General features: G+C 41.0%; 1 protein-coding gene across 2 annotated transcripts in view; it reads right to left on the reverse strand.

Moving 5' to 3' along the window:
• The window catches only part of atrn (attractin), a 144937-nt gene that overhangs the window by 113241 nt on the left and 8586 nt on the right, over positions 1-23110 (reverse strand). For both annotated transcript variants that reach the window (XM_034857749.1, XM_034857748.1), the window contains exons 2-7: positions 17403-17486; positions 13772-13885; positions 11469-11597; positions 6739-6935; positions 2596-2764; positions 117-207 (exon numbers count right to left, since the gene is read on the reverse strand). In XM_034857749.1, coding sequence (XP_034713640.1) covers positions 117-207; positions 2596-2764; positions 6739-6935; positions 11469-11597; positions 13772-13885; positions 17403-17486 — 784 coding nt within the window. The remainder of the gene's footprint in view (positions 1-116; positions 208-2595; positions 2765-6738; positions 6936-11468; positions 11598-13771; positions 13886-17402; positions 17487-23110) is intronic.

The raw sequence follows: 23110 nt of genomic DNA on the forward strand, positions 1-23110 counted from the left end.
ATTACACAGAGCTACACATGTAAAATGGGTTTTAATGAAGCACAATGAAGAGTATGGGTTCATAATGTTTTAATGTGTACCTGGTTCACAGTAGATATAATTTATACATACAGTACCTCATGAAGAGCCAGTGAGTGGCCATATCGCGGCGTCACAGTTTGCACAGAGGGGTCAAGGGTCAGCCAGCTCTTGCTACTGATGTTATATCTGCAGAAAGAAAACAGAGAGGTGAGATGACCATTACACAACGGCTTCAAGAAGGTTAAGGACTACTTTTTAAATAGGGCAACTGCATTTAGATTGTATAGTAAGAAAGGGAAGCTTCAGGGAATACTGTCAAATATGTTGTTTTTACATGTTTGTTGCAGAATGAACTTTCTTCTGAGATTATATGTGAAATGTAATAAAATAAATCTATTAACACAAAAAAAAAATACAACAAAAACAACAATTTTAAGTGTTCATCAGTGTATTCATGTATCAACAACTAACTGGTTGATGAATGACTACAGTAAAAATGTCTGTAATATGTAAGGACATGATTACACACATGGATAAATCTTTAAGCAAGAAAATAAGAAAAAGGAGGCTCCTTGAGGAAGATTTTTGCACACTTGCAAAGTGCGTACAAGTGTGTCGTGATCTCGTCTGTGTTCAATCATTGTTAAAAATCAAATGAAATAAGCAGAGTAGTCAAGTTTCCCTCGATCACCTAAATGTGACAAGACAAGGTTAACAGGGCTCAGCCAGACACCGAGCGAGCCCACGGGGGAAAGGTGTTAGAAATGGAGACCTTGACTCGTACCTTTAAGAACATAAATTACACTGGATCCTCTTCTTTCTCTACTTCAAAATCAGTAAGATGGAGGGGAACAATTACACAATATGAGGAAATTCCTTAAACATTACAACAGGTGGCGAAGCATTAATATGGCTTGTAGTTTGTTAAAGTGCCCAACAACATACACTCACCTATAGGATTATTAGGAACACCATACTTATACTGGGTTTGACCCCCTTTGCCTTCAGAACTGCCTTAATTCTACGTGGCATTGACTCAACAAGGTGCTGAAAGCATTCTTTAGAAATGTTGGCCCATATTGATAGGATAGCATCTTGCAGTTGATGGAGATTTGTGGGATGTACAGCCAGGGAACGAAGCTCCAGTTCCACCACACCCCAAAGATGCTCTATTGGGTTGAGATCTGGAGACTGAGGGGGCCATTTTAGTCCAGTGAACTCATTGTCATGTTCAAGAAACCAATATGAAATGATTCGAGCTTGTGACATGGTGCATTATCCTGCTGGAAGTAGCCATCAGAGGATGGGTACATGGTGGCCATAAAGGGATGGACATGGTCAGAAACAGGGCTCAGGTAGGCCGTGGCATTTAAACCAAGCCCAACTGGCACTAAGGGGCCTAAAGTGTGCCAAGAAAACATCCCCCACACCACAACACGACCACCACCAGCCTGCACAGTGGTAACGAGGCATGATGGATCCATGTTCTCATTCTATTTACGCCAAATTCTGACTCTACCATCTGAAGGTCTCAACAGAAATCGAGACTCATCACACCAGGCAACTGAGCAGATTTTGAAATACTCAGACCGGCCCGTCTGGCACCAACAACCATGCCACGCTCAAAATTGCTTTAATCACCTTTCTTTACCATTGTGAAATTCAGTTTGGAGTTCAGGAGACTGCCTTGATGCATGCTTTTTCCCAGAACTATTTTTCTTCACTTGCATTTTCCCCAGTTGCACATGTGGGCTTCGGCTGGTGCAGCTTTAATGGTTTTTGTTTATCTCCTTAAATCAAAGTGTCATAGGACTGTGGTAAAAAGAACTACGGAGCCAGGATACAGCATGTGCCCCAATCAAAGCTCCAACTTTTAATGGACTTAAACATAAACCTCATCAAACTACTTATCTAAAAGAATAGAGAAATACCACTCATTATGTGCTTCATTGGGTTTCTTAACTTTAGGGTAGAGGTATGTTTACTCAAGAAAACACTGTTCTAGAAATACTTGCAACACTGCAGCTACATCGTGAAAAAGCAAAGCAGTTCCACTAAGTAGTAGTTGGATGCCACTGTCCAAGCCAACTATGTCAAGGTAACAAACAAAAGCATTGTGTAGAGCAGTGCTGCTATGTAGTCTCGTATGAGAGACCGTGAGCAGGAATAAAAAGGGCTTTGGTCTGCCTGCAAACCACAAAATCAAAATATGAGCCCAGGGAGTGTCGAAATCTTCCTGGGTGGGGTTCAGGGTGAGGAGCATCAGCTAATCCTGTAATTTTATGGTTTTAATTACATCCCTCACTCACTGTGCCCGACACAGAGCAGTGTTCCTCTTCTTCTTGATTCTCAACTGACCGTGCCGGCAGGAAGAAGCCAACGGACTTTTTGACAGCAAAGTATTACTTTAGTATTACTTCCTGGCATGGAAGTTAAAAATAAATATTTAAATCTTTGCAACAGAGACACTGTTTCAAAAGCACATTCCCCAGTCGCATAGCAACAGCAGGACTAATGTCTTGCAGCTCTCTCTGATGAGAGGAGCAGCCAAACGCCTCAGTGGAGAGTACTCACGCTTTGACCATGTGATAGTCGGAGGCGTTGAAGACGTAGCCGCCGATGACCCACATGATGCCCTGGTCCACCACTGCCTTGTGGGAAGCCCTGGCCAGCCCAGCCTCGGCGTAGTCCTCGCGGCTCCAGAAGGAGGAGTTGGCAGGCACAGAGACCAGGCAGTCCGCACCTGAGGAGGGAAAAACAGCACAGAGTCAGGGCTCCACAGGAGATTAAATGAAGCAGGAAGCCCAGTTATTTTAAACAAGATAAACAAGCCCCAACCTGATACTGGAGCATAGAAAAAGACTGCCTTGTGAGAGATTAAATAAAAAGCATCAGCATAAAAACAAGTAAAGGTGGTGCGACCTCTAGCTCAGCGTGCGCCCCATGCGGGCTGGGGACTTTGCAGCGGCCCGAGTTTAGGGCCAGCTGCAAAGCCCTTTGCTGTGGGCCATCCCCCTTCTCTCTCTTCCACCTTTCCTGTCTATCCACTGTCACTCTGAATAATGGGAAAAAAGCCCCCAAAAACAAGCTTTGAGAAAGAAAAAAAAAAAAGGTTCTTGCATTCAAAGGGAGGATTAAGCTTCATTATTCCACTTTAATGGACTGCAGCTTGGCAGAAGGTACAAAAACTTTCCATTAATTGACTGTGAAGGTGGGGGGGAAAAGGGATCTATTATTGATTTCTCTTGAATTATGAAAGTGAGAGGTGAAAGGGAAGGTCAGGGGAGTTAAAGAAGCATTTTAAAGCATTTATGTAACAGCCTGATTATGCAGGTGTGGAGTAATTTAGCATTAGAAAGTAGTTACCTAAAGTTTATTAACTGCATATTTATACGCTGTGTATGGAAAAAAGGATTCATTGCAGAACATGGACTGTGTTTGGAGCATAGAAAGGGTGGGCTAAAGGAAGCCTACAGTCCACGCTCGCCACCCACCTGTCACTCAAAGCAGAGTTCCCTTAATTACGCGTCATTTTAAGACTGATTATTATGATCCCCGTACAGTTGTTACAAAGGCAGGACTTAGCTATAGAGCCTTAAACAGTTTTGAGTACCAGGCTGTTATCATTTCAAACGTTTATTTCTTAAGTTGTGCATTTGCTTCTTTTTTCAGCACCGTTGCTACTTGGTTAAGGGATATTTAACTTAAAAAAAAAAAAAAAAAACGCAAAACAAACAATGAGGACGTTACTCATTTGAGAGGAATGACTGTTTTTAAGAGCTGCCTTCCCCTGCTATGGGACAAGAACAATGATAAAAGCATAAACCGGATTCACTTCTCAATGAAGGGAACAAGAGCCTGGGAAGTTTTTTTGGCAAACAACTGCAGAATCAGCAACAGAAAAATTGGCCTCAGTCAATCAAGTTTATTGGTCTTGTTGATCTATAGTCTGTCCATCCTACCTGATGAAAGACCCAGATAAAACCTGCCTGGAATAAAACATGCACCAGCCAATCACTGCTATCACTCCATCACACTGCAGAAACAGGATGTTAACCGCTGGGGGAGTTCCTTATTGTTCATTATCGAAACAATGCAGAAGTTGCCACGTGATGGGAGGAGTTGTGATTCATTTTGACAATCAAGGTCAAATCTCCCGTTCCGCTTTTTATTTTGTTCAGCGGCTGAGAAAAATCCCTGGTGGCTAACATACCTTCAGTACAATTAGAAAGCCAAATTACCTTTGCACTTTGGTGGCCTTTCAAGAAATAAAACAAATGCAGCCGTTGCTTTCCTTAAAGATTGAAGTGATTTGTTGTGAGCTACACATCTGTGAAAGAGATTAAAGGCAAGGCTGGCTTGAAGAAACCGACATCTGTCTGCTTTTGCACTGTCTGTGTAGAAAATTAGTTCATTTGGGAGCTGGCAGTGCCGAGGACACTGAGTGTGCTAATCCTGGGCTAACACACCATGACAGGGTAATAAAGGCTAAAGAAAATGCCAGTCTGTTCCTCAACTCCCTCAGCTTTGGTAATTAGATGGCGAGCACACTGAGCTGCTGATATAACTGCAATCAAATGAAGCCGTTGTCTCTGATTGTGCAGAGTGGAGCAGTGCAGCCGTTTAAGAACTGATCGAGCTGTTAGAACGCCATTAAGGTCAGATTCAAAAAGGAATACAGTAGTGTCTGGTCATCACCATAATAAACAACACGTCTCAGTATTTTATGACTCCGCCAAAAAGATCAGGAGGCTGATCCTGCAAAAAGTTAATCTGAAGTCCATCAGGTTACAGCAGACGGATGTTGTGGGGGCAGCGGGAGCTCGGATAATGCTGGTGGAGGCTTAAAGCTGAAGAGGCACTGAGCTGAATCACCAGATAAGCAGGCAAAATCTGGACAGATAGTCTCTTTACTAAACCTCCAACTGATTTATTGGAGCTGCTTACTGCTCAGATGCATGGGATATTTACTGGGAAGCTTTGATGTATTTTTTCCAAGGCATGTGTTAAAAGAAAATAGCTGAAAAGCTCTTATTTTAATAATATATTACACTGATACAAACATGATAACAGTGATAACCAACAGATTTATCCATAAAAAAATAGTTCTTTTAGACCGAGATGACTAAATGATTGGGTGTTGGATGTTTCTTTCTCCCAATCATACATCGATACATAGAGTATAGGTAGAGGGAGGAGGAAGGTGTTACCAAGGTAACTTCAGGTTCAAGCCAGGCTTTTGTCCATCATGACGGTGGATAACCGTGTTAGATCTCTGTGGTAATTTATGGTAACGCCTAACCTGCTTGGGACGAGGTTATGTTGGAGATCAACCGGTGTAAAAGCACCTCCTACTGACCAATCAATAGTGTACTACGGCTGAGAACGGCGTCACCGCTCTGAGAAGATCTGCTGGAGCTCGGTACGTGGATAGTCAGAGGTGCGCTCCTAGAAGTTGAAACCTTTAGAGACAGACAACCCCGTTAACATTCCCTGATCGGGATTTTGATGAATGATATAGATTTTCAGCGAAGGGAATTACGTACAGGCCATGTGTCGCCATCTTGAGCCGTGTGTTTGAATTATGTTTTTATTTATTTATTTATTTATTTATTTTTGATATATTTGCTCTCAAGTCGCTTCCCACTGCCAGGGTTGCAACTAAAATAAAAGGCTAAAGCAGCGACAGTTTATGGAAAGCACAGGTGTAATTATGGTCCCATCTTGTGCCTGAGTGACGAGGAAGTGATATTAATGAGCTTTGTGATTTACACATTTACAGCGTCTGCTTTTTTTTGGCCAGCTTTACTTCCTGTTTTAGGAAGCGGCGTCTGTATTGCGTTTTGCCTGTAAAACCGTGTCTGTGTTCTTCATATTTATGTACAATTATAGTTTGCTCTTCTTATGTAAAATATGCAGCTCTTTGCACGACTGGGTCTGCTGAAGCTAGCGTAGGGGAGTAACAAGTTTCATTACACAATAAAAGGGAAGACTATGATTAAATTACAGTTACCTACAAAAATGTTCATGCTTGCATTGGGAGTAACATCTGAATACTCTTTTGTGTAAAGTTAGGCCATATTTTGAATGTCAAATGTTGATGCTTTGCATATTTTACATGTGCACGTCTTCTTAAGCCATATGCAGCCACAGCCGTTTAGTGAAGTCTGATGCCGTTCTGATGCTATCGATGGGTTCTGAATTCGCAGCCGGTAAATTGCCTCTCGAGCTGTGAGAGTTGCCACTATGGCTCCAAAATAGAAATCCCCTTACAGTGCTGGAAATATTAAAAAAAAGACCTTTGATACAAAACATCTCAGAAGGGTTCAAACATAACCATGCAATGCAAACAATGTTCGACGGCGGGCGAAATGCTATTGCCGTGGAAAGTATAGAAGTCAATGAAGTAAGCGCACAGTAACTGCACGCAGCCATATTAAAGTCGGGACTTCTAATGTGTACTAAAGATGTATTTTTATTACCATATTTTAGTACCATATTTTGCCAGAGTTGTTTATATTTAATCGTATATCAATTCATAAGAAGTTGAAAATAAGTAACATTACTTTGATAAAGTAATTGAAGTAGTTGCACTGCTATTATATTTTAAATAGGGTAACTTGTAATTGAAGCCTACAGGATGAGATTGTAGTTTATTTTATGAGACAATGAGGTCATGTCTCTGGCCAAAGTGATGGCGCTGCAGTGCCCGCCCACCTTGCCATCCGGTCTTGCAGATGCAGGTCTTTCCCTGGCAGTGGCCTCTGTCGGGGTAGCCACAGTCGGCCAGGCAGTAGGGGACGTCACAGGCTGCCCCCTTCCAGTTGTCTTCACACTCGCAGTACGCCGCACCAGTGGAGTTCCTCACGCGACACTCGCCCCGGCCTGAGCAGTTGTTGGGGCATGTGTTCACCCTGGGAGGGAGGGAGGGAGGGAAAAGGAGGAAGAAGCAGAGAGGGTGAGAAACTAGGATTCAAACCCTGCCTGATATGTGTACTGTAAACTCTGAATAAAACATCAGGAACGCCGTTCAACAACAGAGATCCATCTGCTTCGTGCGAGCAGCTCCACAGCCGTCTCGAGGCTGAAAGCTAAAACATTCCCCCTCCAGACAGCAGAAGGTATTGCTCATTGGCATCGTCCTCCCTCATCAGTTGGTCAAGCGCCTGCCTCAACACTCGTCATTGGTCTCAGAGGGCCGTCTGCACCGAGAGGCATCGAGCTAGAGGCTGAGGTAACTGGCAGACATTAAGTCCCCGCAGGCACAGGACAGCAGATGGTAAAGTCACCCAGTGTGAGGTTGAACAGCATTACTGACGCTCTCCGTGTCTCTTAACAGGTATTTTCTGCTGTACATCGAGTTTTTCCTGTCAGCACCCAATGGAAACATTCTGCGCCAACAAAATCAAACCTAAGCATAAAAAACATGCTACTTATCCTGCTGGAATCAGAGCATGCTCTTTCCAGGTATACAGTACTTTATGTGCCATATCGGTTGTGGACACACATCTATATTTCCATTAAGAAATATGTATAAATATACAATATAAAAGAACTGATGATTATCTCACAATCATCCCATTTGACTTCTTCAGTATCAACATTGTTTCAGGTGTCAGTACAGACTGAAACAGACAGGTTGATTCTGTTCCTATTTGACTTTCCACACATACTGTACATTATGAAACAAATATTAGCTGGGGGGAAAGGGAGAAAAAAAGAAAATCAAGGCTCAAGTGTAGTCTACAGTTAACTATACATACTCAAAGCTCCATGCTACATATCTTTAAGCAGGTTTTGAGTTTCCAATAGAAACATACAGAACAGTACACTTGTGCTGATAAACTGCTGTCCAACAATGCAACGCACACAGCATAATGAGGAACCCACGGCGGGAAAGCAAACTAACGAGTCTTTGGAAAGCTACGGTTACTGAAACTTCACAAAGAGAAAGCTAAATGTACGACGTCAAAGTGAGTCACACATCCATAGAACACTCACTGACGTTCATAGTGGGTTGACATAACTTGGAATATTTCAAATTGCATAATTTCTTCCTCATAGAAACTGTCCTAGAACATTTGTACTATTTTTAGAATCATCCACATGCCAATGATGGCACGTCTGAGTAACCTCACTCATCCTGAGAATCCTGAGAACGGTAGATCATTACTAAATCAAGACTTGCAGTGACTGTACCATGCGCCTGCAAATTAAGGGAGTAAAAACTATGCAAACAGCCTAATATTTAAACATATAGACTTCAAAATATCGCTAAATTAAAGCAGCTTCAGCTAGATGAAACCATATGTACACATACTGTACACCTACAAACTAATAACATGTAAACGCGTATAATTAGGATATGTAGACTGTCATTTTAAAAAGAAGTCTGCAATTTACTAATAGGACTTGGCACTGTAGTTTTTAGCAAACAGCACAAACAGGATTAAGACACAGTTGGGCCTCAGTGAGCACGTACAGAAGCAGCACAATGTACAGTGGTGCCATAAGTTTATGAACCCATGCTAAAGCTGACTAAAACGAGGAATACATTTTTTTAGAAATTGGGAAAAAAACGTTTATGGACATTTTTCTTTATGAATGAATAATTTATTGTGATTAAACAAATGTGCTTCCTTAAAATAGAGGAGGCATAAGTGTACACCCCCCTATGTTACATTCCCATAGAGGCAGGCACATTTTTATTATTAAAGGCCAGTTATTTCATGGATCAGGATACTATGCATCCTGATAAAGTTCCCTCGGCCTTTGGAATTAAAATAGCCCGACATCATCACATGCACTTCACCATTGAAATTAATTTCTAAAAAGATGATGTGTTAGTTCCTCTGTTTAGTCAACTTTAGCACGGGTTCATAACTTATGAGCAGCGCTGTATGTAGGCTTGAACAAAAATAAAACTACAGTGAGTGAGTTTATGGTAATGAAGGAGCATGTCACCCAGTTTGGCTCATTGATGTCTTTTTTATATTTTAAAGATATATTAGGTGGACACTTAGACACTACTTGTTTATTTGTTGATAAATTCATTCTTGGTTTTGGTTTTTTTACAGGATCTGTTGACCCTATGAAAAATATACAACATTGTTAGCATTACATGTGCCTTTTCATATGGAAAACACTGTGAGCTGTGTACAAAACAATGTTCCTAATGTTTTCTAACAAGCCAAAGTCACACATTTTGCTGTAAACTCTTAGAAAACGTTATCCATTCTAGCAAGAGACGGAAGTGGGATGTTTGTGTTCAGGAGGGAAGAAGGGAGCGACACAGACAACACAAAGGGCCCTCGTCATTCTTTCATGTGCCTTCGGCAGCCTCATGGTTTGATGTTTCGGCTCCTCCACCTCGCAGACACACCAAAGACCGGGGGCACTTTGCTTTCATCAAACTCTGGGTTTCTCAATCCCATCGCTATGGTGACACTCCCAATGAACAAGGGACGTACCGCAGGGGTCCATTGGGTCTTCTGCAGATGTTTGGAACGGGCAAGCTTCACTTTGGTTTTTATGCCTTTTTATGTCAGTCAATGCAACCAGCTCAAAGAAAATGACTGATTGATGTCGGATACAGAGTAATGAGCATTGACAGCACACAAGAAAAGACATCATGCAGGAAATGCACAACACATGTGTGGATTGAAGCTGTAGCTGGAGGTTTGGTCATTAATCTTTGGATAAAAAATATAAATAATAAGGAAACCTGACAAGAATATAGAAAAATGACTAATGTAATGGCTACTGTAGAAAAAAAGGGGTCAAGAGATGGAACTGAGCCCAGTGGGTTGTTGCAACTGATTCATAAACAGTATTTATGTTTATAAGGTTGCTTGTACCAGAGAAACCTAAGATTACCCTTTTAAAAATCCTTCTTGACTGGTGTAGCATCTGTATCAAAATATAGCACAGTACATCCCCACTTTGCCCACAAATGGCAGGACAGAGTACCACTACTAGGCAAAAAAAACAGACCAACTACATGCATGGCACATGGCAAACAATAGATAGCAAAGATGGGCACATTGCTTGCTTATAGCTGAAGTAACGCTAGTGTATGGAAGCACAGTAAAGCCGTAGTAATTTAAATTTGTATAATCCTATATAAAATCTAATACCCGATTGGGAACAACAAACATTGAAACAACACAACCCAGTCAGTTTTAGGGCCAGACCAATATCGGCGGACCCATATTATCGTCATTTTCCAAACTATCGGTGTGTGTGTGTGTGTGTGTGTGAGACACACACACACACACACACACACACACACACACACACACACACACACACACACACACACACACACACACACACACACACACACACACAGAAATCGTGACATCCATATTTCTTATATCATTTTTAAATTCAGTGGCACTTCAATTTCAACATTAAGGATACAGTATTTATAACTCAATTAGGTGTTCTGTTGCTTATATTAAGTGTTCATATTATGCTTTTCCCCTTTCCTTTATTGTGTTATACATCTTTTTGTGCATGTAATAGGTTTACAAAGTAAAAAAGCCCAAAGTCCCCCTCCCCCAAGGGACGTACCATCTCGAGCAGAAACATTGTTCACAAACTGCTCCAAACAGCTCTGTTGGAGTCCACTCTTTACTTCAGGGACAAACGTGCGTCACTATGTTACATACATTATAACGCTTGCCTAGCAATAATATTCTAATTATTGTGGACTTTCTTTGCTTCCATATGGTATGCCTGAGCAGCAACATCATCCCTCAAAAAGTACCAAACACTACAACAACATGCCAGTGTGCCTGGCTGGTGGATGGTGGTGTAGTGATGCAACAAAAACATCAAATGGACAGCAGCAGTCGGACATGATCCTCCGGATAAAATGCTGTCAAGCAGCCTCGCCAGCGCACAGGCTGAATCAGGCGGAAAGTGAGAGCCCTGTATGTGTCATCATGTCCCCAGGAAGTGGGTCCGAAGTGGGTCCTTCATCTTAATAAATCTCAACAGTCAGCAGAACAAACATGGATTTGTACAAAAGGTTCTAATCTCAGGGCTTAGTATCAAAGTAATTGTCATTTAGCGGATACTTTTATCCAGGGACTGACACCAACAAGAACGCAGGCGTGGACCCTGAAAGATTCAAACCTTGAGGCCTGGCAGCACCACACGCTCAGAGGATTATGAGTAATTTGATATGTGGAAGTCGCCAACACAGCTGAGATTTCAAAAATCAAGGAAGTTACATTTTGTTGGGAGGATGGACCTGCACGTGGAGCTGACTTTAAGCCTTTTGGAAGACGCTTGGATTATATCCTAAAAATCGATTGCACTTTTCTTTTGAAAAATGGAACAAACAGGCGATTTAAAACAGAACTTTGCCTCCGCTTTATCCATGGTTATTTCTAATAAAATGCTATTGCTCAACTATTTCAATGTTGTGCTACTCTCACCTGTAGGAAATGTTGAAGCCGGTAAGGTTGTAGGCAGCATCACTGAAGAAGTGCAGCAGGGCGTAGCCGGACTGAGACACCACCTCAGGAACCGTCTCGTTCCCATAGCGCTCAGGAACAATCAGACCACTGCAAGAACAACGCAAAAGTCACATTTTATTACCATGTAAACATGTAAATGTAAATGTAAATGTGCTTTTCCAGTCTTAACAACTGCTCAAAGTGCTTTTACATCTACAGGAGACATTCACCATTCACACACATTCATACACTGTGGCCGGGGCTGCCGTACAAGGTGAAGGACAGGCTTTATTTGAACAAAACAATAGTCTTTACTCATTTATGGAAACATTTACTGGTGTGGTAGTGGTTCGTTAATATGGAGGACCATGTCTACCATATTTAAAAATAAATACAGAAATAAATAAATGCTCAATAAATAAATAGGCATACAATTAATTGCCCCAAAAGATACAATGAACAAATAAATGTAGGTATAAATTAAATTTTACAGTGAGACATAAATGTATATATCTCTTTTAATTAGCTTCTTTATATATTTACCTTTGTAATAATTACCTTATTTATTTATTGTCCGTTATAATCTTCAACTTTATTTAGTAATTACCTATTTTTTAAATGTATTTATTTCTGTGTGTGTTTAATTTTTGGTCTGTTTTATTCTTCCTTTGCATTTCTACCCTATTTATTTTCACCGCTGGTATTAATTTCTGTCACTTTTACATTTCTTCATGTATTTCTGCCTCATTAATGCAAATGAGGAGGGGCGGGTCTTAAGGGGTCCACCTCTGCCCATTGGTTGGTCAGCATTTCACTGCACGGTCGAATTTACATGCCACCGGTCACAGTCACAACAAAGATGGCTACGTACGTTGAAGTTGTCAGTGACAGGAGGCATTAAGCAACTGTTTTTGAAAACAATGCTAACGTTATAAGTATTGACTTTATCATTTTTCGTTTAGACGCTCTGACAGAACGTGTGTTTCAGTTAGCGGCACACATGGACACAGATGTCGACAATGTAGTTTTTCAGAATGTGGAGGAAGCGGCCTTCTTCTATCTTCTTAACTCGGTCGCTAACGTTAACCACACACCAGGGATAGCTGGTCGCCCTGCTTCTATGCTGCCTGTGTTTTACAAAGTTATGGAACTAATCAAGAATGCATAGAAAGTAACGTCATGTCGCACACACAGTGACTTCAGACTCGACTCCGACTCGAGGTGCGGGACTCGTGAACAATGTTTATTTTTAGGAAGAGTCGGCTGAGCTTGCCGTTATTACCTTCCTCCGTTACCTATAACCTGCCTACCTTAACACGTAGTATCTGCTGCGCGCGGCCGCACGTGAGCGAGAGTTGACAACAAACAGCGGCAGCTGCTCCGCCATTCATCATAAACTTTGGCTTTAAGACGTCATACAACAAGACCCAAACAAAGAAGCGCTGAACGCAAAATAGGTGAGTAACCTGTGGTGAGTAAACATGTTCAGCTCAGCATTGGCCATCTAACGTTAGCTTGCTTGTTGCTTCAGCTACGACCTTTGGCAGGTTTACTCTGACTGTCGTTCGTTATGAGAAGATGAATGAGCGTTTGGTTACTTTCCAAACTTGTGGGAGTTAATTAATGTAGGCTAATCATTTACGTCCCGCAGGCTGCCATCAGGTTAATTATTATGGCTGTTGATCATGTTACAGTTTTATTTAGTTGTAACGTTACACTTGTTTGAGAGTCTGGTGGTGTGTTGACTGACAGTAGTTTAAGCTGTCATTGATTACATTGCACATTACATGGTTGTGCTCTGTGAAAAACAGGTTATAGTTACATTATTCCTGATAACAAAACGCTCTGAAAGTTATTTTAATAATCTGTGATATGAAAAATTGTTTCAGCATTTAAAAAAAGTGTAGATATAATAATGAAAAGAGCAATATAAAATAGTGAACCAAATGTTAAACATTCAACTAAAAACTGCACAATGGATAAATCCTGGTCATCACCATCACATTCTTTCAAATCGATAAATCGTTTAGCCCGATTCAATACCAAATACCCTCAACGTCAGTAAGCTAATAATCAGCATGCTTCTAGAGCTGAAAAATAAATAAAAACGTGTGCGCTAATGTGTCATTTTTGTATGTCTTTTTGTTCAAATGGACATAGAAGTATTGTTCAAGAACTGGTATTCAAGTTATAGTATTGGTGCAGAAGTTTTTTGAACAATACCCGGCCCACGCTGACGGTTACCTGGACTAAAACCTGCGCCCAGCCCGCAGCAGACGTACCTGAAGGCAGCGAGAAGCGGAGCGTAAATGGAGTCTCCGTCGTACACGTAAAGGTGGTCCCAGCTGCATTCGGTGGCAAAGTGGTTGAAGCGTAATCGGAGTATGGTGTTGGGCCTGGGAAACACACACAGAGGAAGACCATGAGAACATCCGTCTTTAATATCACACATGTTTTGACCCAGCGGGTCAAAAGCCAGTTGATCAGCTTGCGAGTTGGTGGGTGCAACAGGCGCAGTTTCGAAGCTTTGATAGCTTCTAGCATCCAACATTATTAATTCACTTTTATGTTCTGGCATTGCAGTACTTTAAAAAAAAACACATTTCCAACTGGTTCAACTTCAAGAAACCAGACAGAAACATAAAAGCCCTGGGCACAAACTTTTTCTATGCTCAGCTCAAAATGCTGCTCTCCATGCAAAAGCGACTTCTGTGTCAATATTTGGCAGCCTGCACGACCTTCCAGTTTGGCAGTGTGTGGAATCCTGACAAACTGTATTTTGAAGATTATGCACTCCATGTGCAGCCACAATGCTGATTTGATACCTTTGGAAATGAGGCTTGTCAACGTTTCTGCTTGGAATTCCAAACCTTAAGATTACTTTACAACTGTGAATAAGAAGCATTGACACTCATACTTCGTTTACCCATTCACGTTCACTCTTGAAACTAGTTTTGGAAAGTTATCATTTCAGAGGCCGTTTGCAAAATGTCCGCCCACTTTGACTATTTGAAAAGAATAAATGGGATTTTAAAAATATAACCGGTGGATAATTAAATGGTCATACGGTGGAAGCATTTAACGCCTACATCCACACTTAACTAGCATTTCTCTGGTGGTGAATATCTCCCACCCTGGCTCCATGTTAGCGTGAAATCACAGAACAAACCAAGGAAAATTAACAGAAACCTCAAAATTCCACCTAATATTCTTTTATTTTCTTCTTTGTTTCTGTGGCAAGTATAACTGCTGTACTGCAAAGTAAATCCCAGCTGTTTAATTGGGCAATAAAGTTATACTGTATCATGTAGAAGATACCGGTGACACACAGGTGACATTATATATTGCACATTTTACACTATGCAATGGAATAAACTGTCAGTATCCCTTACAGTGAAGCTCAGCAGACAGCAAAAGAGAAGGACAAAATAAAACGGTTTTTGATCCAAGATATTCATGAGATTCTTAAAACTGTCTGCTCTAAATTTGGTTACCATCGCCAATGTAAATCCTTCAAATAGGAGCAGGGAAGAACACAAAGATCCATTTCGTGTATCTAGGTTCGACTTGAGGACACAAGATGTACAGGAAATGCTATGAATGGTCACATTTTTCTCTTCTCAATTTTATTTAGAGTGAAGTGGTGACTCTTCCTCCCTCCCTCCCTTTACAGACAAAAACTGAATAATGGCACAAGCCCCAAGGTTTGGTTAGAAACATAAGAAGGCTTGTGACTGGTAAATAATGAATTTAAAGTAATGAGCAAGTGGAGAGATCTGACAAAGAAACTTCTATTCCAAAAATCCGCAATTACCACTGAGGTTCCTATGAGCATGGCAGCACAACACAGAGTGTAGTATTATTGTACTCATCATTTCACTGCCTTTGGGTAAAGTTACTTCAAGTCGCCGCAGACGCACTTTACCACAGAGAAAGCTGAGAGGGAACGCATGTCCGAGGCTTTAAAGTGTTCTTGTCATTTTGATGCACGTGTCATTGCATTACCCTCTTGGTAAGTAGGGGCTGAGGTCTCAAGGCAGCATATTAAAGTGCTATTAGTGTGTAATGAAACCACTGGACAACAGGGTGGCCTGGCCATTAGACAAGCCATACAGGAACAGGAAGCTCAGAGGTTCAAAACCCTGCAACATCTACACGTCCTGTCCAAGGAAACAAGAGTGTGACCTCCTGGTTAATACCAGTGGAGGGATGTAGCTAAGTTCATTTACAGTATAGCTGCCTCGCTATGCTTGCAATGAAATGCAATGTCCGAACATGCTAGCGATTGACCTGTCGGCTAGCTGAATCATTTTGTCATGTGTGTTTTTTGAGTGTTTAAACTAACATCTACAGGGGTGTATTTGCCCTGTTTAAGTTTGCGTGACATAAAAACAACAATCTGTGTTGTTACACGCGTCAATTTTTGCCATCAAAACATGTAATCAAACAAACGCACAAGTAGCTTAGCTAGCTGCCTGACTAGGCTACAATGAAATCCAGTGTCCAAACATGTTAGCAATTAGCATGTCGGCTAGCTAGTGTATTTGCCCTGACTAAGTTTGTTTATCATATAAAACACAATTCATGTTGATAAAAGTACCAATGTTTGTGTAGAAACATTTTAATAACATGCATATTCTCATGATACAGCGTTGATAACCTCCGCCATCTTGGTCAGACGTTTTTCGGCGATTCGCTCTCGTCTTGCTCTATCACGGTGAATTTTGTCTCTAGTCAATCTCAATGAGAGTGAACTAAAATTCTGCTGTGTGTGGCCGCTGCGGCCGATTAAAAACAGAACTGTTTGGATCGTTTCCAGTTTCTAAAATATGAAGATTTTTCTGCATTAAGTACTTTTTACTTGCGATACTTTTATCATTTTCTTGATGATAATGACATTCTTTTAAGTTACATTTCAATGCCAAACTTTTACTTTGCAGAGTGTGTTATTAGTACTTTACTTAAGTAAAGGATCTGAATACTTCTTCTGCCAGTGGTTAATCCTCCCGAAGGAGACTGTTGGCAAAATGCATAAAATGCAAATGTGATCAAAAAGTTTATGGTTCAAATGTGTTGGAGACCAAAAAATTTAAAAAATTAAGAATCATCGCTCTAAATCGATACTCTGTGGCGCTGTTATGCTGACTAAAAGTATTTCTTTTCACACCATTACTGTGCCATCTAGTTTCCTCCACCACCTTCTGAGTACTGCATGTTCCTAATGCTGGATCTCGGTGAAGGACGCCAGTGCAGACGATGTATAAAACCAATCTTTATGAGCACCTTTCAGATATCGACTTGCAGCCTCAGGTTTTCCCAATAAGCCTTTCAACTGTCTCAAGGTTTTAGGAATCATTCCTTAGCTTTTTATCTTAATGGCAGAAGCTCATTTAATGGATGCTATCAATTAGAGAGAGTGTTGGTTTCATGTGGTGCGTCTACAGTCTTCACTCTGGCTACTTGGAGACCACATGTAGGTTTTTCTGTGCCCAGGACATTATGAGCGGCAAAGATGTCGGACCACCTCCAAAGATCATGTGAAAATCTATTATTTTTGGATCACAACTTAACATAGTTATACTGTCTGGACAAAACCAGGTGTTACAAGTACAGGGTTTCTCCTGCATAAAGGAAGGGTTGCCCCCTCTTAGACAGCCCTGTTGTGAAATGATAAGAATCGATAATTAAAAATAACAATTCAAATCCTCTGTAAATGTGTGTAAAGGGCAATTTTCAAAAAATTTAAAATAAAACGTTAAACAAGCAGAACATAAACAGAAATATGAGTGCTAAACTCAGTTTTATCTCCAGAGTCAGGCCGGTAATTTAATTAATATTTTTTACCAATTTTGTTAATTGGGGTTTATTTCCTCAAGCTTAATATACATTTTGTAATATATAAATTCTACTTACTGTCCCTCGATCAGCCACGTGCACTTGGTCTTGTACTTATAGTTTCCTGGACCGTCCGTCAGATGACCGGAGGGCCCCGTCAACCTGAAAGAAAGGGAGAGGAGAGGTAAAGAGACTACCTAAAGAGAGGTTACATTGTGCGTTCTTGAGCTAAAATCCTGGAAACTGTGTCCTCTACCCCTAGTCCAGATGTGATGCGCTTTTTTTAATTACAATATGTAACATTTTCTTGAGGGAGGACCCCTAACTTCAGCAAATAAGGGGACCTAAGTCTTCCACAAACCTCGGGAGGACACTGGTGTGTACTGAGAAGTGTGCACGTCACAACAAATAGCAGGACAACACAACCTCACCTTTTTTTTAAAACTGGAAATGTTTGGTGTTTTTTTTAATAATGCTATCAACACGGCTTGGAAAAGTTGGTTGTTCAACCGGTCCAGACTATTAGATGGATTGCCATGAAATTTGGTTCAGACATTGGTGTCAGGATGACTTACTGGCACTTTGGCGATTCCCTGACTTTTATCTTAGAATCATCATCATCATCATCATCATCATCATCCTTCAGTCCCCCCAGGATTTTGCAATTTTTTGAAGTTTTCTTTGTCTCAAGCAACTTCATTGCAACAAACACACAAAAAACATAACTTTTATTGCAATTCTTTACAACAGCTGCAACAATCTCAAAAAAAAAAAAAAAAAAAAGCTGTGAAATCCTGGAGTGACGGATCATTATAGCAATATTTCAATTAGTCCAAAACTTTTGGTTTATGACTTAATATTGCCGAAATAACTCTTGGCATTGCCATCAACTTCAGCTGTATTTTGTAGTTAGTGCCAACAAGAAATTGTTAGCATACTGATGTTAGCATTAGCTCCAAGCACCGCTGTGCGTGCCTAAGTAAAGCCTCACAGAGGCATGGCTTGATCCTGTTACTTCATGACTTATTAAACTGAGGAATCAATTTAGCACAGAGATGTTAAGTGGGTCGACACAGACAGTGAGTCAGGCATTTATCAAAGAAATCTGGTTTCTATTTTTAGCTTCTCAAACGTGAGCATTGCTGTTTTTTATCATTCGTAACTTCCATATATTTGGATTGTGGGTTTTTTCGACAAGTTATGAACGACATGAACAGTTTTCTTAAAAAGAAAATAGTTTACAAGACATGCACTAGCTGCCCTCCCTTACTACAATGTTGGCTAAAGCCCCCAAAAATACACTTTGCAATACCGATAACTGATTTATGTCACTATCTCAAGCTTAAAATATTCAGCTTGCAGTTCTAATTCCTCAGAATATTCTGATGTGACAACACAGAAATGATTACACACACACCTTTACTACGCAAGGGCCAGTCAGCAGAGCAGCGAGAGGGCAGGTAAACAATAACTACGGCCACTTTGGTTTTTTTGGTTTATGCAGCTCCTTGGTGGTTGAGCAAGCAGCAAATAATGATTAAACCTCACAGTAAATTATTATTTGGAGGCCGACATGGCGACGGACAGCGGCAAACACTGTAATAGCACAGTACGGCGCCCGGGCCTCTGTTATTGCCTGATCAATTCCTGCTTGATTACACAGCAGCAGAGGGGAGCTGAATTACACAGGGAACACTGAGGCGCAGTCAGAGATTGGATCACTACTGATGTAGGTCTCAGGGTGCGATGACTCGGCTAACACACCCAGTCACGGTCTTGTTCCAAAACAGTCTCTCAGCACTAAAACGTCTGCAGAGGACACACTCCTCCCTGTGTTCAGCTACAGGAGCCAGTGAAAGATCCCTGCACCACCATGAAAATAACAACCAAAACCTCAATTCTTGTGCTGTCTCTTTTTAAAGTTGCTTTATTGGGAATATGTGCTGCCATTCAAAATAATAAAATATTTTCAAAACAGTATCCTTATAAGGGCTGCGCTAGGGCTGTAATCAACCAAAGAAAATCTTGGTCGATTAAAGTCGTGAAACCAAAAAAAAATCGACTGGTTGGGTGTGGGGGGGGGGGGTGCGGAAAAAAAATGGAAGATTAATTAACTGTACCGCAGTACTTGCCGTTGTAGGCTATTTGCAGTTTATTAAATCGTTTTTAACCTAATTATTTTGCACTAAAATGCCACTCGTCTGTCGGCTCTGACAGCGCTGCATCAGCGCTCTGTGTCCCCGCACGGAGACACGGAGACACGGAGACATGGAGACACGAAGAGACTTTTAGTTTAAAGCTTTTACTCTTACTCGTGCTGGCGCTGTATATTAACAAGTTCTTAAAACCTCAGCCCTCCACAACAGCAATGGGCCTCATATCATGAGCAATAAAGTCCACATTCCTTCCGTGATATTATTTTTGCGTTTGGATGGTAGAGGCTGAACATCCAGCGGGGTCTGGGGGGGTCTGGGGGGTCTGGGGGGCTACCGTAGTTGCAGGTGGGTGCGCCGGTAGTTAGAAAACCATCATTAGACTATTAAATATGCCAATTCTTATATGTTCATAAAGCCTACTCCAAACAGACAGGGCAACCTAACGCAGACAAGTTAGCTTACCGTTTTTAGGTGATACGCCATGTTTGTTGTCGAGCTGAGATATGCAATCTGTTGCTTGCAAACTTTGCATTCAACTTTTTCCCCGTTATCTATTTCTGTAAAATGCTGCCACACTGGCGATGTCTTCGACATGGTTGAGGAGGACTGACTGTAAATTAAACACTCACAATTAAAGAAATATTCTGCAAACCACTAAAACAAGGCCTTCTAGTTCTTTCTTCAATCGGTCCCCAGTGGGTCGGGCTAATCCAACAAAAAAGAAAACAGGGGGTTGTTCTGAAGACAGACTGTTACCTGTGAAACAGGGATGCTCTGAAAACACCCCCATTGGCAATTAGTGCTTCCAACCCACTGACAGTTCCGGTCTATGCTTCCACCTGATTAAATAACACTGCAAAAAAAAAAATCGACCAATCAGAATTTTTGTCGAACCAGAACGTATCGACCAACAAATCGACTAGTCGACTGGGAGATTACAGCCCCAGGCTGCACAATCAATGGCAATTTTATCGAAATCGCAATATGGACTGTAGTAACGTAACTAACGTAGTGCATTTTATCACATTTTGATCGCAATTTCAATCCCCAACAATCACAATAACTGTATTCGAGAAAAAATATTATTTTTGCACATTACTTTTTGCAAGTAAACTTTTATTCTTTTGTGTCTAGAATGAGCAAAAAAAAAAAAAAAAGGTCCAAATTGTAAAGTATTAGGGGAAATTCACCGTTGATTTGTTTAACTCATTCACTGCTTTTAAGTTTCAATAAATGCAACATCTTTCCAAAATTCAAAGAGTCATTGTGTTAAATAATCATGACTTTAATGTAGGCCAAAATAATTGTGATTATGTTTTCACAATCAAGCTGCCTTTAGCTTAATTGTTCTAACATTTGACCAATATTAATTTTTAATTAATTAATTTTTTTATGTTTTCATGTTATTCTTTCATAACTTCGGCTCTGAACATTCCAGGATGGAACCCTGTTGTGTGTTACATAACAACCAAGCCTCTAAGCTGAGCTCCCATGGCGCCAGATCGATGCTACGAAGCCATCACCTGCAGTTAGCATCCCATTGGCCGCCATTCATTTTGCCGCCCCTTTGACAGCTAATAACTTCACATCTGAAGCGTTTAAAGACTATTTGTCCGTTCTTTATTTCTAATGAAACACAACAATGTATCAAAGGCTCCATTACCTTGTAGCTCACGTTTTGGCTCAGTAGAAGACGATTTTTGTAAAAATGGACCAACGATTGTGTCATAACCACGCGATTTAATGTCGCACATTAGAGGAATTACTGTATAGTACAGGGTAAGCTTGCAGACACTTTGGACTTACATTAGCTGTAAGTCCAAACTGCAGTAATTAGCCTGTGCCTATGTTATCTCCTAACATATACCTACACTCTCCAACTACGGAAATCTGAATTTTTTTTTCCAGAATTTTGACTAAACTCAGAAGTCAATACGTTTTTTCACATGTGGCCCTAAGAATTACTTGTTATTGAAAAGACTTTCGCCTGCAACCATAGCTGCAGACGGGCAGGCCAATAGGCCCGCTGTGTGGGCTGTGGCGCACAAAGTCCAAGGCCAAGGATGTTGTCAAGTTATGACAACTTTACAGGCCAAACATATGACATTATATTGCAACAATGCACTTCTGCTAACTCTGCAATGGATGGACTTAGGTCACCGTATCAGCAAATAAAATAGAATGTCTACACTAGAAAACGGGGAAAGTACTGAGCTTCCTGGAGGCTGCTAAGAAGCCATGTCCTGTGGAGGGACGTATCCAATCTGCTTGCAGCTTTGTCACATAGACAGGGTTTTTCATTATCAGGTCAAGGTGCAGCACCTAATGAAAGTATCTTAAACACTTCTGCTCTAGCTTTAGCAACATTTTAGGCACGCCTAAGTCTTTCACAAAGACTACACCGCATACATGTGTGTTATTGGTCTACAGCTGTGTATTTTGTTAATATTTTATTGTATTGCATTGAATAAATATGCCCGTTAATTTTTCCTTAAATAAGTGGTGAAGACGAATGGGGTGTTCTGCGGGAGGGGATGTTGTAAGTTGTGCGATTTGTATGTTGTAATAAAAAGTAAAAATTGTTCAAATTCATGTAAAAGATTTTTCTGATTCTGACACTGACAACCACACACACCCCCACCCCCACCCCCACCCACACACAGGATATTGCCGGCTCACTGTTTGTGTTTTATTAGCGTAGCTTCATGCAGCTCCTTTCTCGTGGCAGGTCTCTGCAGTTAGCGAACAGCACACCAACACTGTAATGACACATCTATGAGTGCAGACACAGGCCGGGCCTGCAGGGACTCCCAGCTCTCCCAGCTCGCAGACAAACAGAGCTGCCTCAGAGGGCCAGAGGCACACGCCACCACTCTCAAGCCCAGTACTCAAACTGCTGCGAGGTTAGTGCCGTCTTGGTGGTACTGAACTAACTGTGCTACTACCACAAAAAGGGTACAAACATCTGAAACCCAGAGACAATCCGAAACAGCTATGTATTCTAAACCTTGAATACGTGTTTTTCTCAGTAGCCACTACTTTAAAGAACAATTTAAAGGTTCTGTTCTCCAAAATCAAAGACATATGTGGACCCCAGGAAGAGTAGTTATTGCTAAACTAACAAATGGTGATTCAAACAGACAATTAACAATTATAAAACTCGCGAATACCAACCCAGTGTTTACTCTAGGTTTGTGGAAGACTCTGGTGCATTTCCCAGGTGGGTTTAGGGATCCCGCCATCAAGCAAATGTTACGCTTTTAAAAGAGAGATTATCGCATCATGCTAGATCAGGGGTGGGCAATTCATTTTCCCAAGGGGCCACGGGAGAAACAGGGACTGTTGTGGAGGGACGGACCGATAGGCTGAAGTCAATTCTGCTCAATATTAATTTAATCTCTTTATAAAAAGCAGTAACTTGTAAAGTCTTTGATAAGCTGTGACTAGTGAGGGCACAAATGTAATGATTAGGACATGAAAAAAGTGAAGACATAGTACAAAATGCAATTATGTCACTATTTAATCAACATCCATGAATGTATTTGTGACCAAATGTGCATGTTTTTTGCCATTTTTCAAAGAACAGCATTCATTTAACTTTACAAAGTGTTGTTCATAGTCTAACTAAAC

Source organism: Etheostoma cragini, chromosome 20 (genome assembly GCF_013103735.1).
Source record: "Etheostoma cragini isolate CJK2018 chromosome 20, CSU_Ecrag_1.0, whole genome shotgun sequence".
NCBI classification, from domain to species: Eukaryota; Metazoa; Chordata; class Actinopteri; order Perciformes; family Percidae; genus Etheostoma; species Etheostoma cragini.